This window comes from Phalacrocorax aristotelis, chromosome 1 (genome assembly GCF_949628215.1).
Source record: "Phalacrocorax aristotelis chromosome 1, bGulAri2.1, whole genome shotgun sequence".
In the NCBI taxonomy this organism is placed as follows: Eukaryota; Metazoa; Chordata; class Aves; order Suliformes; family Phalacrocoracidae; genus Phalacrocorax; species Phalacrocorax aristotelis.
The window spans coordinates 34,559,190-34,577,106 of NC_134276.1; the positions used below are offsets into that span (position 1 = coordinate 34,559,190).

The window sequence follows — 17,917 nt, forward strand, 5'->3', positions numbered from 1 at the left end:
TGGAATCTTCATTCTTGTCTAGACAATTCTGTTCAATTCTAAGATAATTCTGTTGTAACTTTTGGTGTAAGGAAGGATTTGTTTCTCTTTAACTCACCCCAAAGCAATTTATAATCTTTGGGGTTTTGCATTAATGAATGCTCTTAGTGCCAATACATACCACTGTGGTGGAATCTGTCCTTCAGACTTCATCTTGAGCTTGCAGTTCATAATTTGCTTCTTGTGAAATGGTTCAGTCCTCGTGTTCCTTGAAAAATTCTCTTTCCTTCCCATGCAGAGAATCTTCAAGAAAGATCCATTGCCTTTGGATGCCTCTTTTGGATAGCTTAGCTGTCTTGTAGGTTCAGCGTAGTGGTTATCTGCAAATACATCTCATTTAAGCTCTCTGTTCCTTTGCCCAGCTGGATCAGCGGTGTATTCTTTCCAGTTTCCATGCTGAGACATTGCTGATCTTATTAGATTAGATAGAAGATTAGATACTTCCAGGTGGTCAGAATTCCTCTTCTTCCTTTTTTTTTTCTGATTTTTACAGTTTGCCTTTTCTCACATATTTCTAGGCATGCAGAATCTAGCCTGATAATTACGGACTGTCAAACCACTTGCACTTACAGAGGCTGCTGGTGCAGATAATCATCTTGCTTGCTCACAGTTTTTTCTTTTGTTGGTATCTGATTAAGGGATTTTAGTGTACAAGCAGTTCACAATTTTGTGTATGAGCAGCTTTGGCCCTATCCAAAATACCATTAACTGAGTAAGAACATTACAATTTATTAATGAACATATGAGTGAGAACATCTGTAGTCCATTTCACAGAATCAGTGTGAGGTACTACTCAGTAGGCATTCCTGTCCTCTGTTGTTTAAATGTTTAATGGTATCTAAAGTAGGCTGAGCTGGTACAATAAGGATATAATTTGGTGCAGCCTTTTACTAAAGCACATTTATCTTAAATTCATGTTCAAACATGAAATTTTGTAGGCTCTTGTCCCAGAATGGGAATTTACAATTTCTTTCTAAACTTCTATAGGCAGTGCTGTGAATCCTGGTAGTAATAAAACTGCATGCTTTTTAAGGATTATTTTACATTAGTGACTTCTGTTTTAAAAAAAATAAATCTCCTAACAATTCTAATACTTTTTTCTCTTGGCTGCTCAGCATTCACTCCTTTGAATAAAATGGCTCTATGAGTTCATTAATTTCAGTTAGTGGCTTTTTTATGCATAAAACCCCCTGATATGATTTCCCCTTCCCCAACAAAATAGACTTTTTACAGAATTTTTTAGATAGTTTTCATATTTCCTATATACAACATAAAAAAGAGAGTACAATGCTCAAAAGAGGACTAGGAAGACAAATGTACTGGTTTTTTTTTGTCCTTGATATACCCAGAACATGCTGAAGGCTTAATTTGTACAGGTTGTCCTCAATTTTCATTGTATGATAAGGCTGTGGAGCTAAGTAAACATAATGTTTGATGGTTATTTTTATTGGTAGCCAGATGTTTAAATCTACAATTGGTTATAATGACCTGCAGAGATAGGTGATCTATTATTACACATGCTAAAGGCTATCATCAGTTTCTCTTATTATTTCAGTCTGTCAAGCTAAGACTTGGCAAAGTCACCATGTAACATTTTCACTTTACATCTGTCACTACAGCCAGAAGATGGTATATGATCTTTTTGCTTTGGTTTTAAATGTAGAATATATAGACCAAGGAAAATGTGAACATACGTATGCAAAGTAAAAGTTGAACTAAATGGATTTAGGACTTCACAAGCAATTAATCTTCAATATGCTTCTGGCCCTGTTTTCAGAACGAACAGCTTTAAGAAACAGAAGGCTGTATTTAATAATTAATTTCCCTCACCCCTTAATTCTACAGCATTTTGAGCTTCAGGATTCAGAAAGCCACTTGCTTCCCAGAAACATTACAAAAGTAGAAACTGTACATGGAAACAAACCCTTCCAGGCTGATGTAACTGTCCAGATCGGTGAAAAAGAAGTGACATTCCAGGTATGAATTTGTATATTCATCTAACTATATATGTTTTTAGATATCATTAACTTGGTTTCATCTCACTGAGAATTTGACAGTTACACTTGATACTAAAATTTGCATTGAATATTTTTTGGTAGTGTAACACATGATATTTATTAGAAAAGCATTTCCATGCTGGAATATTATATTATGGATGCACAAGGTTTTATTTCTAGATAAACTCATACTTTCCTACCTGTGTTTCATTTAAGTTCCTGTGTTAAAAGAAATGCTAAATAATGGATGAAAGCAAAACCTCTAAATTTCGTAATTTTTTATTGGATTACAATAGCAGAGAGTACTTGTGATGCTCTTGGTGCTGCTTTCCCTTTTCCTTTTAATAAAAACAATAGTCTGTCTTTGTCTACACTTCAAATAAAATCTAATGAGTCCTTGGTAATGTTCCGACACAGGATGTTGGGAAAATGGAACAAAAGTAATCACATCAAATATGATTAGTTGTGAGTTTCTTCCAATGAAGTTTATGACCTGCTAGGTGGTGAAATAAGGTCTTATTCAGGAAACAGATGCTGATCTGAGAATTTGAAGTTAAGGTTGAATTTGGAGAGCATAGAGAGTCTGTAAATGAGGTGAATTAGTGGGAGTCAGAGAGAGATTATGTTAACATTGCTGAGGAATATCCTCAGAGTTTGTACCATGACAGAGTAAAAAGAGGAATGGCAGCAAATAGGTTTGTCAGAAAAGAAGTGAGTCTGTAGGGACCTGATTCAACTCTTTTTTTGAGGGGAAGATTTTTGTTTTCATTTCACGTGTAAGTGGTACCTTCTGAAAATACATCCGTAGAATGTCTCTCTGGGAACAGGAGGGCATAAGGAGTTTGCAGGTGAAACAGTTCCTAGACTAGAACGGAAGGTGGAAATAGAGCAAGTGCCTTAATGCGGGGAACGATTGAAACTCTCCAATGTTCCGGTCAAAGTAGCTTCTTCAGATTTTCACAGTACAAATTGCTGTTTCTCTTCCATGTTTCTCTGATGAGCAATAAATGTTGGTGATTTCTATATTTTGTCTCTAGCACAAACAGCCTCAAATTCTTTGCAGACCCCAATGCTGTAATTGAATTAACATTTTGTTTGGGGTTGGGTTTTGGTTTTGGGGTTTTTTTGTTTGTTTGTTTGTTGGTTTGGTTTTGTTGTGTTTTGTTTTTTTTTTTAATGAAGAGTGGGTGAAGGAGATGTGAAGAAGGTTGTCTATTAGAAATTACCATTTAATGTTTTTTAAGTGAGAGAGTTAGATTTGATGGATGACAATCATCAGCAAAATATTAGTTTTGAAGAAGTGTAACCCAGTCCACACAAAGCCTAGAGTTATCATAGTATAGCTTATTTAGCATTTTAATTTTTTTCCCCCCCTTATAGGTTCCAGCTGGGACTGGGCTGTTAAAAAAGCATCCTCGATCAGATACTTTCATAAGGACTTCCAGCCATAATCAACTATTGGCAGAAATGATGCAGTCCCATATGGTTAAAGATATGTGTTTAATTGGAGGAAAAGTAAGAATTTAAATTTCTTTTTTCCTTCCTTCCCCATGTTCCTTAGAATGTAATCTAGCTCTTATTTTTTAACATTTTAGGGCTGTGGCAAAACAGTTATTGCTAAGGAGTTTGCTGATATGCTGGGATACAGCATAGAACCTATCATGCTGTACCAGGTAAGTAAACTATCTGTTGATGGCCCAGCTTTAAATATGATAAAAATATAATACACAAGTCATTGATTCTTTGTGTATCTTTGTGTCTCTCTGTGATTTTAAAAGCTGTAGCTATGTTCGTATACAGTTGCAGCTTTTAAAGTCACTGATGATCACTGATATGGGGTAAAAAAAAGATAGCAAAGATTTCAAAGACAGCAAAGTTTTCTGATGATTATAGAGCATTTTTTTACTCTCTCTGATAGAATGTTCATCTAAAATCTCTTCTTACTGCGGGTCTAAACAGAGGGGGTACTGTGCATCAATATAGATAGTACAGCGTTATTACATATAAACTGGCCCTGATATTGCTTTTCTTTGATTTTATTTACTTCATTGTGAATGTGAAAGAGGTAATCTGAAAAAAATGTAAGGAGAGTTATTTAACACAGTGGTCTTTCTCCTAGCCACAGAGAATTGACGACTCATTCTGTGATTTGGCATGGTTGAGTGTCGTAAAGAAAAAATTGTCTTTTGTGTATTCTCCTTTTTGGATTTTTTTTCCCCCTTTTGAAGTGTTTCCTGCCTTTAGGTCAGAGTGGTGAGCACTTGTAATTCATGCATGTTGAATGTCTGCGGAAAACCTTTTGTCTTTACTTTTTTTTTTTTCCCGTTTGTCCATATGCTATTTCATCTTATAATGGAATTCTCCATTATCAAGACTACTTTTTTTATTATTATGGAAGACAGTTTCTTTATCATATGGAGAATACATAATGCGTTTTATGTCTGTGGAGGATCTCATGTTCCATAGGCTTAATCTGTCTTCCTGGGTTTCTTTGATGCTGCTTCTGTCAGGATTGCCTAATACCCTCTTACATGGTTTTCTTTTTCTTTTTTTTTTTTTTTTTTTTTTTGATGGCTAATGTGGAATTTAAGTCAATATTATAGATTTTTGTGCCTTTTTTTTTACATTTCTGTTTAGTCTGATGATTACAGTTGTGGAGGGACTGTGTTGCGGTAGAGATTAAAAGATAAGGTTCCGTGTTCAAAAATGTTGCATCCTAGAAATAAAAAAGAGGGCTGGTGTTTAAATGCAATATATACATATTACATTCAATGAATATTAACTTAATTATTCATAGGTGCTATAACAAACAGAGTAATATTCTTCAGCCCTAGCCTAATTTATAAATTATAATTCATAAATTATAAATCTATAAATAAATTGCTAATTTATTTATGTTGTGTCTTAGCACAGATGTAGCTTTAAAGATAAATCTGGGGAGGAGTGTGCATTACCACTGTGAGACATTGACATAGTTGCCTTAGAATGGCACTGATGGGATAAAATGACAAGAAGGAAGAACTGCAGAAGTGTAAAGGGCATCCATGGGCTTTCATGGTGGTGGCAAGGAGCTTATTGTTGTAGCTGCTTTTTCCATCAGTTGCAGGAAGAAACTTACACTAATTGAAAAAGTAAGGGCAGAGTGAATGCTTTTACTGAGTAAAATGTACAGTTTATATTTTAAAAGATTAACATAGAGTAGTAGTAATGGTTCCAGGAAGGCTGGACATCCAGAATAATAAGGGAATGAAGGCTTTGGAGCTGTCAGTTGTCACAGAGTATGGTAAACATGGCGCAGTGGGACTGCTGTATGTTTAGGGTTTTCCCCTTTTATTTCATCCAGACAGTGCTTCAGGCTCTCTCACAGCACTAGAGGGGTTTTTTTTGCAAACTGCAAGCTCTGTCATGCTTAACAGTGATCTCCCATAGCCAGTGGTCACTCAGTGTATGTTTGGAAGGATTTGTCAGTCTTAGATCTTCATACACTCTAACTTCATGACATAAACTGAAAAATTAGAAGATTAAAAAGTAGAATTCATTAATCTGCTAGCTTTTCACAGTGGAGATCACACGTGTAAGGTTTTCTCCATAACCTTGAGGAATGAAAACACTCTCAAATAAAATATGAAGTCAAGAGTCTCCCATGACCTTGTGGGTCAAAATACACCAAATATCACAGGATTTACAGTTGTAAGTGTTAATTGGTAATGCTGCTGGGGAACATTAGCATCAGGTTTAATGCAATATATTGGTCTTTCTTCCATCCCTTCGCTTCTTTAAATTATTGCTGGCCAGCATGGAGATGTCCAAAGGAAAAAGTGGCAATGGCAGCTGATTTGGAAGTGCAATGTCATGTGGGGAGAGAGAGACACTGAGAAATGGGTGGTGAGGTCGAAGGGCTGAAACAGACAAAAAGTGAGGGAAAACTAAAAAAGAGAAGTATTACTGATGATGAAAAAAGAAAGATAATAAAAGACATTTTATGTTTTCCTGCACTGTTGAGAACCTCCCCAGGCAGGATCCAACTGCTTTTCCTTCCCCCTGTGTGGCCTCAGCTGATAAAGGCTCAGACTCTGAAACTGTGTCTGCATAGATGGAGTCAGACAGATGACTTGTGCACTTTTCTTACACTTCAAAGTGGCCAGGTGCAAGCAGATTTGGGTTCCAAAGCTACATAGCCTCATCAGTGCAATGTTATGCTCATAGTAATACATCTGGATTCCCAGCAGCACCTATTAGCTTCTGTAGAGTGGTATATTAAGGTAGGTGCACAGTTCCTGAGCCAGAACTGAGTGTGTCCAGCTAGCCTGCATGCTCCTCTCTGCACTTGTCACTATAAATACATTTCTAAATCATCCCAGGAAAATAAGTTTTTGCAGCTTGACAAACCTGCTTAAGGACAAGCACACCCTAACCCTTGGTTTGTTGCACGGAATAGAATATTGGATACTTACCAGCAAAATTAGTCAATTATTTGGTTTAGAAGTATGGCCACTGTTTTTTCACCATTCTACCTTTAATTAGTATGGCTTAATTGGATGGGAGCAGAAGATTTCCTTTTTGGAGACGAATGAGGAGAGCTGACAATGAAATTAGTTACTCAGTAAATGTCTGTCTTTCAGAGAGGTCTGTAATTCCTACAGAAATCAAATCTAGGTGAAAGCTTTGAATTATTTCCCACTGAAATTAACCTTTCCTTTGGTTTCACCAGGGTTTGATCAAGTTCAAAGGGCAGAGAGTTTTTAGAGAAAGGCTTTTTGGTGATATCAAACAGTATCACTAAGGCAAATAATGACTGTGAGCTCGTTGTTCACTATAAATTCCTGTGTAGAAAAGCCAATGTAAGATCCACATGTGCATCTATACATAGAGGTATTTCCTACGTACAATGTCTTACATAATCTCAAAAGTTTTTACAGGAAGCAGTGTATAAAAACTGAATACATGTTAAATGTATTAATTCATGCAGTAATTCAGCAATGAAGGCTATGAGAACTCTGATAATGCTGTAAATGTAGGAGATTTTTCTACTTCATACAAAAAGGAGTCTTTTCATTTTTTTGAAACACACACCATATTGTCCTAAATCCATTTCTCAAATTAAGGAAGATTTTATTTGTCCTATGGTTCATCTTTATTTTCCATTAATTTCTGCAGACACAAAAATAAGTACTGGGGCACTTATCCTTGGTCTGAAGCAATAGCACTGTTTTTCTTCAGGCTCTGTGAAGAGATGAATTCTTACATTTTTTATATATGTAATGTTTACTTTTAATATTTGCTTCATCATTCTTTCAGTCTGAAGTTGATTTAAGGGCTTGAATAGTGTGAAAAGGCATAGCTCTTTATATTGATTTCACAGGAAAAAACCTCTGAAAGCTTTTATGTTGTGAGATGAGAATCAAATTTACCTAAACCAAGGGTTCCCAAGCCTTTCGAGCACATAGATAGTCTATTATACTAACAGTTGGCTTAGAGAACGATTCATGTTTCACTTGTGATATCTGATGTCGTTATACAGATTTCTCACTATATGCAATTCCATGTAGGCAAATCACTGACAAGGGAAACTCATCCTGATTAGGAAAGGTTTGTTTTTAAGTTGTCTCTTAATGCAGTTAAACAACAAAAAACGAGAAGGTGCAGCCAGCTAGTTCTTTGTGTACCATTGTTAGGGAACTTGTGGTTTAAATTTTTTAAAATAAAATATTTTCTCCCCCCCCGAGTTTCGGGGGGGAAAAAAAACAATATTCAAAGTGATGTTATAACAGTTTTCCAGTAACCTGCTGCTTTTCTTCTCCAGCAAAACCAGCTTTTTAAGCACATTACTAGTGTTTGTGTACTGTGGTGTTTTTGTTTCTAGGATTAATTTTTTTCCTTTAGTGTTTTTTTTTTTGCATGACCTCATAATTTTTCTTTACAAATTCCTTCCAATTTTTTTAGTTGAGACATACTAACAAAATAAGAGTCCAAATTGGCATGAAAAGCAGGAAACGTAGATTTTTTTCACCTCATAATTGCCAAGAACATGATTAGCACTGCAAGCCATGAGAAATGGCTAGGTTGGAGGCTTGTATTGCTATAGCTGCTAAAGGGAGCAGAACAGAAGTTATCCTGCTTGTTTCCTTTCCTAAACTTCTCTTTTCCTTCATACAAAATATTTTAGAAAATACACAATGCAGTGTAAAACACGTAAGTTACAATGACTATTACAAATTAAAATAAGCATTTTGTTTTGCAAGGCAATACAATGTGTGTATTTTGTTTCACAAAGCAGAATATTGCTTTGCCCAAAATAAGGGGCAGAAAAATTTTATATACTTCTATTGCCTCCCCTCCAAAGGGAAGGATTTTTAATGTTAGAGTATTATAACACTATGTCTCAATGTTATATTCTCAAAATAATATATTAAAAATTGCTTTAGAGTAAATAAATAGAAACAAAAAATCACTGGGCAGGTACTTTGCCATAAAACAAATCCCTTACAGAAACTGCACACGTGTTATCAGATGATACTTCTTTTTAATGCATCACTTAAATTGAATCTCATTCAACCATTTAAATTACAATATAAACATTCATTTTATATATCAGAAATTATTTTGCAGCAAAATACACTTCTGAGTTTATCTCCAGAAAATTAACACGTGGTTCTCAAGTGGTTCTTGGAGTTACAGATGGACATTCTATATAACACACTAGGTTCCCAATCAATTCGTACTGTAAGTTGTTTCATTCTTCTAGAGGTGAATTATCAGGTGGTGTGTTAGTTAAATATTCAGATATACAGCATTTACTAGCTACTGAATGCACACTTCTGATGCAAGTCCTAAAACCACATTTTTCTCTAGCTTTGATAAAAAAGTTTCACGTTCTGGTTTTAGTCTGATTTGTTAATAAAATAGAAAAGGGCAAACACAGCAGTGAAAAAACAGAAATACAACAGTAAAGATCCATTCTGGTTTTGTGGATTTGAATGTGGAACTTTAAATTTTACAAATGTGGAAGCACTGAAGGAATCAGACTTTGTCCTGTTATTTTAAGGCTTTTAAGGAAATGTAGAAAGAGGAAATGATTCAGGCCGTATGATGTCATGTGTACTATTTTTATTCATCAAAGTTCAAAGGGTTTATAGTTGTGAAAAGTACATATGCAAAAGCTACAGCTACAATAGAAAATATTTTTCTTATCTGATTTTAGGTTAAGTTGTGTTAATAGCACAGCCTGAGGAAGGAATTTCATCTTCCAGGTCACAGAATGGCTATTACGTCTTCGTTGCTCTAGGGCTTACCTGTTATAATGGAACATCTAAAATATGTGTGCTGGAGGATATGCTAGATTTCACCTTTGGTTTTGATTTATCCCATAAGCATTATTTTGTGATATGCTATGTACTGTTAATATTTTGTGTGTTACTGGCTTCTTTCTTACTCTGTCCTTTATCCTCCGATGCTTCCACTGCATTTTCCGGCTGAGAGGTGGAATGTCATGATGGCTTGTGTTCAAGGTTAATGATGAAATTTTTGCTCTTTCAGGTGACTTCTATGTTTGTTCCAGGTGTAAATTGCTGCCCCCTTCTGTACACAAAGCTGTGTACAAGTTGTCGTATGCTTGAATTATTTTTATGGGGGAAAAAACGGCTCTTGTTCTTGTTTCAAAGAGGTGATATTGACAAGTCTAGGACTTCCAAAGACTATTTAACATAGTGTGTGTGTAGATTCGTGTGTGTATTTCTAATACAATTTGGAAAAGTAATTGAAGATTTTCTGCTAATCTTCGGGTATATTCTCAGGAAAAACAGAATGCAGTTTTTTAAGGAGAAAGCATGTGCTTGTAGATGAAGAAAATAGAGCATGAATATATTCTTCTGTTGAATTGATACTTACAGGATATGACGGCTAGAGATTTGCTACAGCAAAGGTATACTCTTCCTAATGGAGACACTGCTTGGAGACCATCACCACTTGTTACTGCTGCCCTGGAAGGAAAGCTTGTTATTCTTGATGGCATTCATCGAATTAACCCTGGCACTCTAGCTGTACTTCAAAGGTCAGGATGTGAGCACCAATAAGTTGGGTGTGTGTGACCTGTTTAATGAGCACATGCAAACTGAGAAATTAAGTTTCTTTTGGTGAATATGACTTTGTAACTTCAAGAATACTGTAAAGATCAAGCTGAGCATTGAAGTTGCATGGAGTATGTTATGTTCAGTCTTTACATACTCAAAAGCATAAGCAGTTCTTTCATGTTCTTTGTAAGTCTGTAATAATACAGAAAATTTCAGCTCTTTGTAAATACAGATGATAAGTCTGAATTGAAGAATGAGCTAGATTCTACTCTAAACTTACAAAATCTAAAAATCAGTGGTATTTGTGCAGTGATCTGAAAATGCAAGATGTCAAAATGTTTAAAATACTTTGAATGCATTCTGCTTCTAAATACAATGTGGTCATTACAGTTACATGTAAAAGCATACTTTATACTGATTGCAAAGAACTCTTTCTAAACATTATTTCATAATTAGATAAAAAATAAATTAAACTTTGCAGAAAGAAGTATTAACAGCAACTACTATATTAATAATGATCTGTAGTGTCAGGTCAATTTTTTCTGCTATTTCCCACGCCTGTATTGTATACTGCCTTTTGCAAACTTAAAGGACATCACCAGCTTTAAAAACAAATTGTAGCAAAAATTTTGGTCTTTATTTCAGTAGATATGTATGCAGAAGGGCAGAAGAGAGAATTATGCTTGCCTTTTTTTCCCGTTGGAATCATTGTAGCTTTGCCTTCTGATTTTTCTTGGCCTGTGCATGCGTTATATCTACTCAACTTCTGCATAAAAAAATAAAAGCTGGGTCATTATGTAAGTTAATCATTAAAGCCAACTGAAATGTATTGCTTCAAGAAACAAAACAGAAGTATATTACTTGGTACAAGTATAACAGAATGGCTGTTTCATGCCATTTATGCACACTCTACTGGTAAGAGAGAATTTTTTATTTTTCATTTTCTTACCATATGTATTTAAACTAAGTTGACTAAGTGACTATATGGGATGAAACTGTTTACTTTTGCATGTTATTTTACCTCCACACCTGGATGCATCTTAAATTGATACAACTTCTTTTTACTCGAACCTGTGTTGACTGAGGTAGCTTTTAAAAAAAGTGTTATTTGATATAAGTATTTTAAAAAGTAATCAAAGGCTAGATAGAGCGTATTCTTTATTTTCAAACAGACTAATACATGACAGAGAATTGACTCTCTATGACGGCACCAGATTGTTAAGGGAAGATAGATACCAAAACTTAAAAGAAGAACTACAGATCTCTGATGAGAAACTACAGGAAAGGTAAAGTGGCAGCTATCACTATGGAATGCAAACACCATTTCATGCTGTGAAGAGCTTTAATCTCTTTTCTGTTTTTCTCTTTTTTATCCTTTTTTTCCCCTTATTTTTTTAACAAAAACATAATTAAAGAATGCTTCCCTATTAAATTGATACCTTCTAATCAGTAAGAGAACCAGATATTATACGTCAGCTTCCTCATGAGCTTTTTTCCTTTTTGTGGCATGAGAAAATTATATCCTGTTTAGAGTGCTTGAACGAAAAGGAAAACATTCAATATCCTTTAACAGAAAGAGTTAGACATTGAAGAGAAATTATAATTACATAAAAATATAAATATAGTGGTATATAATATTTCATTTTGGAACATTTTATTAAGAGTGTTGGAAAATAAAGGTCAACTGAAGTTGTTACTTTCTTTTGCCTCATGAGCTTAGAAAGCTTGTATTTAATTTACAACTAATATGGGGCAGGAAATCCTAAGGATGGGTTGGGACCCATTATGCTTACTCTTTTTGTTTCTTCACTTCCACTTGTCTGCTAGAAACATTCCACAGATAGAAAAGTTTTCTAGTCCTCTGAGGCCATGCTTGATACGTAGTCAAACACTGCTGACCAGTTTTAGTTAATGGGAGGGATATTGTTGAGTGTACGTCAAAACAAATACAATCTTATATTCAGTAATATATAAGGAGCTAAACATACTGGGATTTTTAAATGGCTCTAACCTCTGAAAAAACAGTAGAAATTTTATGTCAGATGTCTGTATTCCTATTTACACAGCAGGGTGTGCATGTGCCCAGACTTTGAAGACGACTTATCGGTTATAGTAGGGATGCATTCATGATGTGCCACCCCGTTTCTTTCAGTTGTCTGGCTGAATACAATTTTTTTGATCTCCTTTTTAGTCCACCCTTTAGAAAGGCTGTTTTTTTCTTTTACTGCCTGGTTGTTTTGTTATTTCTAGTTCCCTTTTGATCCAAAACACTGTGTTTGTTTTTTTTGGGGGCTTTGTTTGTTTGTTTGTTTTTTTTTTAAGGTATGGTGTAATCTAAACCTACTTGTTGCAAATGGTATCCATGCTACTGAGGCCATACACCCAGCTAGATGGGCATTTCCAGCATTTTCTTTATTTGAGTGTAGAACTATGTATCGGGGAAGTGTTCTGTGTGTTAGGATTTTAAGCCCAGACTTTGAAAAGAAGCAAAAAGGCTCGAAGGATCCATTTTGGATGGTATCCCAACTTTGCGTGGACTTTGTACTTGAAAATACATCTTGTCATTGTGTGAGTCTTCTCAATGCTCCATGTTCATGGTCCTGTCCAAGGTGCTTTCAGGCAGAATGGCAGTGGCTGTGCTGTTTGCTTACTGCAAGGTACCCTGTAGCTCATGCCACTATATTCCAGAAACTAGACAATTCGTCACACGTTCATCTTCAGTACTTGCCCCTCTTCCCGGATCAAATCTCTCTCACAGGAATAGAGCTTTACATCTGGAATCTCTGTCTCCCTGTTTGTTCTAACTATGGCTGTTTTGGCAGTGGACTTCCTTATAACCTTCATTATCTGTTAGACCATGAGAACTGTCCAAGCTGTCTTCTTCAGTGGCTATTCTGTAGACCCATCTTCTTACTGTGACACCTCTGTACACACTTTCCCTTCAGTGTCATTGAGTAACATTTTGGTTCTGCTGTTCAGTGCTAGCTGTACATTGCTTTTGGCTACCTTGGAGGCTACTTTGGAGGCTCCAAAAGTCTTTTTTGGCTTTCCTCAGAAGGCTGTCCCCCTTTCCTTCAGATCACCACATACTGCTTTTACTTAGCCACCTTAATGTTTTGCAACATAGCGTATTGTGAATTGCTAAGTTCTAAATTATCTGTTTGACTGACAGTGAGCTTTTGCCCTCTAATCCATAAATGAGGTGTGTGTGTTGTCTTAAACAGGAATGTATTTCTGATTAGTACTTGGTCTTAAAAACAAACAAGCAGAAACCCCACTGTGTAGGCATTCTTGCATCTGGAAGCTCAGTGTGACCATTTAGCACCATCTTGGATACAGATGAAAATCCTTGGTACCATATTAGCTGAAGTCCACAGTCCCACCTTCTCCTAGGTAAAGTGTTCAATCTGGCCTTTGTTCAACTTTCTGCTGTACTGACTTACTCAAAAGAAGCCAGGGAAAAGTAATGCAAACATGTATATACTTCTTTTTTTTTTTTTGTCTGTGGGCTTCTTTGGCACCAGTGAACCACTCCTCTGTAGAGGGGGCACTGTTCTCATTAGCCCTTGAGGAACTGAAGGTTTTCCAGGACCTCATCCTGGTTTTGGTCCCTTACGTATTCTGAAAACATCATTACCTTTCACTGGCTCAAGGATACAATGTCAATAGTTGCTCGTTGATTCCAGGACTGCATTCCTCCCTGCTACTTGTCCTTTTGAGCAGAAGTTACCTGTCACTGTAAGCTGCAATACCTTCCAGTGTTGTAGAATGGCTGTGCAGAATTAGCCCTTCTCTCCAGACGCCTTCTCATCGAATGATATCTAGGCTACTGACAGCTGATTTAATGACAAACTAGGAAAACACAATGGTGCTGATTGTACCTCATTTGCCTGCAAAATATTGCCTTGTGGAGATGTTATGTAGAATGTGTTGTACCTTGAATTTATTAGCAGATTGGCTGGGCAAATTCTTACTTCTGAATCGCGGCTGGGAGATGCTTTCTGTACTGATGAGAAATATTGCCCCTCTCTCTGTGGATCAGTGGCTGTGGCTGGTGGCCTTAGCTGTATTTCGATGTTAGACGAAAAGAGAGCTTTACTAATCCTGATTTACTGGGTTTGTCTAAAGTAATTTTGGTACAGTTGCTCTTTGCCAGGCCTGCAGAATATACACTGTCATTCCCAGTTCTGCTGGGACTGAATCTGGGATATTTGATGAGTGACACATTAAGACTACTGTTAATTTTCCAGTAAGGGAGTTCCCTATGGAAAGTGGCTTCAAATTTTGTTTGAGTCAGGAGATTATTCTGACTTTTTTTCCTAAATCCCACTCATTCAACCTCTGTTCCCGTATGTATATTGGGAATCAATATGGTACATAGAATACATATTAAGTTACAAAAGTACCTTTTTATTTTAATATTAACCTTTTTATTATCAACCTGATCTCATGTACTAACATAGTTCTTCTGAGAAACAGAGGAAGAGGTAAAAACAAACTTAAAATCACATCAGTGCATGGCAGTTTTCAGTGTCAAAGCGGTCAGGCAGGACATAAATGAAGTAGCTGAAAATAGTCATAAACAGAGGAGATATAAGATCAAGAGAAAAAGGAGTATTTCTGAAAGAGCAGGTTTTGAAAGAAAGAAGCCAAGAGCTTCATTAGGATATCATTAGACTAGGAGACGACAAGGCCATCTTCAGGGTTTCAGAAAAAAGCAATAGCTGGAGGCTGGAAGGCAGCTGTGATAGAGCAGAACTGATACCTTTCTGCCAGATGTCAGAGAAACTGAGAACATGGAGTACTTACTTTTTCCCCCACCAATTTGGGTCAGCTTTGCTGTGCATGAGTGTTCTTGATTACAGTGATTATTTGTAGTAGAGTTTGCAGTTTGTCTTCTGTGCTACTTCTAATCATTCATAAATACAAAATAACTCACTGTTACTCTCTGTTCCCTTAATCTAAGACTCACTGCTGAGGTGGCCAGATGCTGTTGTAAGTTACATAAATACAGATATGTCTTTCATAATGGAAAAGAACAACTGATAATGCTTTTTAGTAGACTACTTGGACTCATTACTTTATGAATGGAATTTTAAATCAGAATTTTCATTTCAAACTCTCTTAGAGAAAAGGAGTACTATTCCTAAACAATGACCCAAAACTTCTGTAAAAAATATTTTAGTATGTGTTTGTAAAAGAATTTGACACACCTAAAGATTTTTCCCATTTCTAAGAAGAGAAGAATTTGAGGTATTAATGGAGAAGTTTTAGGGCATCCCTTCTTCAGAAAAGCAAGACACATTTTGTACTAAGCTATATGAAAATACTTGATAGTAAAAAAAATTAATATTTTTTTGCCGTTTTAGTGCCTTTAATTTTTAGTGTGTCGATAGTAATAATACTCATATATGTAGTAGAATAGAAAGGAGATTACTGCACAATCTGTCACTTGATTTCCAACCCTGATAAGTCAAGAGGGTTTTTTTTAAATAAAGGGATGGTATTTCAGATTACACTACAGTCTAAAGAAATCACGTGCCTCTGTATATGAATGTAAACGGTATTACAGTAGAGAATGTGATTGTGCTTAAACCATGGCAGTATTATTAGCAGTGCTGGACAAAAGTATTTTTTGGTTTTCAGGTAATTTTTAAGTTTTGCAGGTTAAAACACTATTATTCATAAATTATATTTTTGGACACTTCATTTAAAAGTTTTATTAGCTCCTACAAAGGTAATAAAATATTTTCTTATTTGAAATTATGTTAGTGTCATTGAGTTATGAGTTCACTATTATTTTATTGCATTTCTACATCTGTCATGTCTACTAGCATTTTTCTGAGAAGGGCTTCAGACTGGTGGGTGCAATAGCTCTGTCAGGACTGAACAAGTGCAAGCAGTACTTTTGCCTGTGTGAGATTTTGAGATACTCCTTGGCCTGCTGAAAGCCTATAAGCTACAAGATAACTAGTAGTGGGCACAGAGTACTTTTTTTCTCTGTTCTTTCTTGTACCAGTTTGGCTGTAGGGTTAAGTTAGAAAGCAGTCACAGTAAGATGACATTCACTCATTTGAGGTAACTAAGTATTCTTGTTTACAAGTTTGAGGAGGGGAAAAAAAAAAGCTGCCCTTGAGAAAGTGACAGATGGTCCTTAAAGATCTTTTACGTAGATGGAAATTATAGCTGCTGATTCCTTATTCGTTTAATGATTGTATGATTCATTTTCCTGAAGAGGTTCAGAGATTAAGAGAAAGAGACACTGTGCGTATCCAAGATTTCTGCCTGTACAAGATGAGCAGTGAAGTATTGGTTTGTTTTATGATGCAGTATTTTAATCTGTTTGGGTGGATATCCACCCCACAACACGCGCACATGCGCAGAGAGGTGATAAGTCCTTGGTGTGGTGAGCAGAAAGGCAACTGTTATAGGAAAATCTAGACGTAGGTATGTAATAGGATTGTGCAAAAGCTAAAAGAAGTCACTCATAATGCATGGGTGGTTTTAATGCCCTGCAGACGGTGGATTATTTTCCATGTGATTAGATTGAAAGGGAACATGCAGTAGATGAGACAAATATAAAATGTGGCAGGGAGCGAATTTAGCAAGCAGTAAGAGTTTTCAATTGCTTAAATGTTCAAGATTTTACTTCATTTTTTTTGTTGTGGGTTTGCTTTTCCAGTTCAACGAATTTCAGATAAAGTAAACTGTTTATTTTATACTGTGGTGAAATTTAAGAAAAATGGCAAGAAAACAACAATAGGTCATTGTGGTCCTAGTATTATAACAATTCCCAACTCATAAAATTTGCTAGAAAATTAGATTTATTAGATCATGTCACAGGAAGAGATGACCAAAAATAGTTCGGTTTTGCAAGGTGGCATTAGGAATGCCATTCTACCTTTTTATTTTTTTTCTTCTTTTCTCTTTTTAGGAGAAATTTCAATTGCACAGACCATGTATCAATAACAAGAAAATATTTCCCTAAAATGTCCTTGAACAGACTGTGTTCTGATTTTCCTCTCAAGAGCAGTGGCAGTAATCCTTGTTTGGAATTAAACAGTGATGTCAAAAGGACACACATATTCTTAGGAAGCTGTACTACCTGTGCTGTCAGTAAACATTTAATAGGGAGAAGGATAGAGACTCTTTGTATCAATCAACTAGCACCAAATCTTCCCACTGTGTTTGAGGCTTATTAATTTAAAAGGTGTCAATTTTTTAACAAGATACTCTTTTGCAGCTTTCATCTGCAAAGAACACAAGATGTGAAAGATTTCTCTTTTATAAAATATAGCTCCGTGTAGGAGTTCTGTATTATATTCCTTCAGAGACTTGTTCTGTAATACGATGGAAAAACTTTGAAGCTCTTTTGTTGCACTGTTGGAAGCTGGGAACTTTCAGAGCATTGCAGGATTGAGTAATTTGTGGCATTTGTTTTAATAATACACTTAGCTTGACATTTTCAACATTGCAAACATCAGTCCAAACAATAGGCTTTTGAAGCAGCCAAGTAGTTTTATCCATGTTTACAAACTGGAAACCTACAGCAGTGATGTTGTGATATGTCCAAGTCTAAAGAGTACGTCAGTGACTTTAACTGATATCACCAAGTTAGCTTGCTCTGACTTTGCATCTCCTGTCCTCACTACTTTTCCACGTACCCTCCCTGGCTGTCCCCACCATGCCCTTTGAGTTAGGCGGTGACGTGGAGGTAGTACAAATGTGTTCCCTTTACTAGGGAAAGCTGACTGCTTCTTGTGTTTTCTTATGGTATTGCAGAGGGACAGAATTGCTCCTCTGAATTTGGTG

The 17,917-nt window shown here is 36.0% G+C and overlaps 1 protein-coding gene across 2 annotated transcripts in view; it reads left to right on the top strand.

Moving 5' to 3' along the window:
- VWA8 (von Willebrand factor A domain containing 8) overlaps positions 1–17,917 on the top strand; it is a 195,207-nt gene that overhangs the window by 47,303 nt on the left and 129,987 nt on the right. For both annotated transcript variants that reach the window (XM_075087631.1, XM_075087621.1), the window contains exons 10-14: positions 1,885–2,016; positions 3,417–3,551; positions 3,632–3,709; positions 9,926–10,086; positions 11,278–11,391. In XM_075087631.1, the coding sequence (XP_074943732.1) occupies positions 1,885–2,016; positions 3,417–3,551; positions 3,632–3,709; positions 9,926–10,086; positions 11,278–11,391 (620 nt within the window). The remainder of the gene's footprint in view (positions 1–1,884; positions 2,017–3,416; positions 3,552–3,631; positions 3,710–9,925; positions 10,087–11,277; positions 11,392–17,917) is intronic.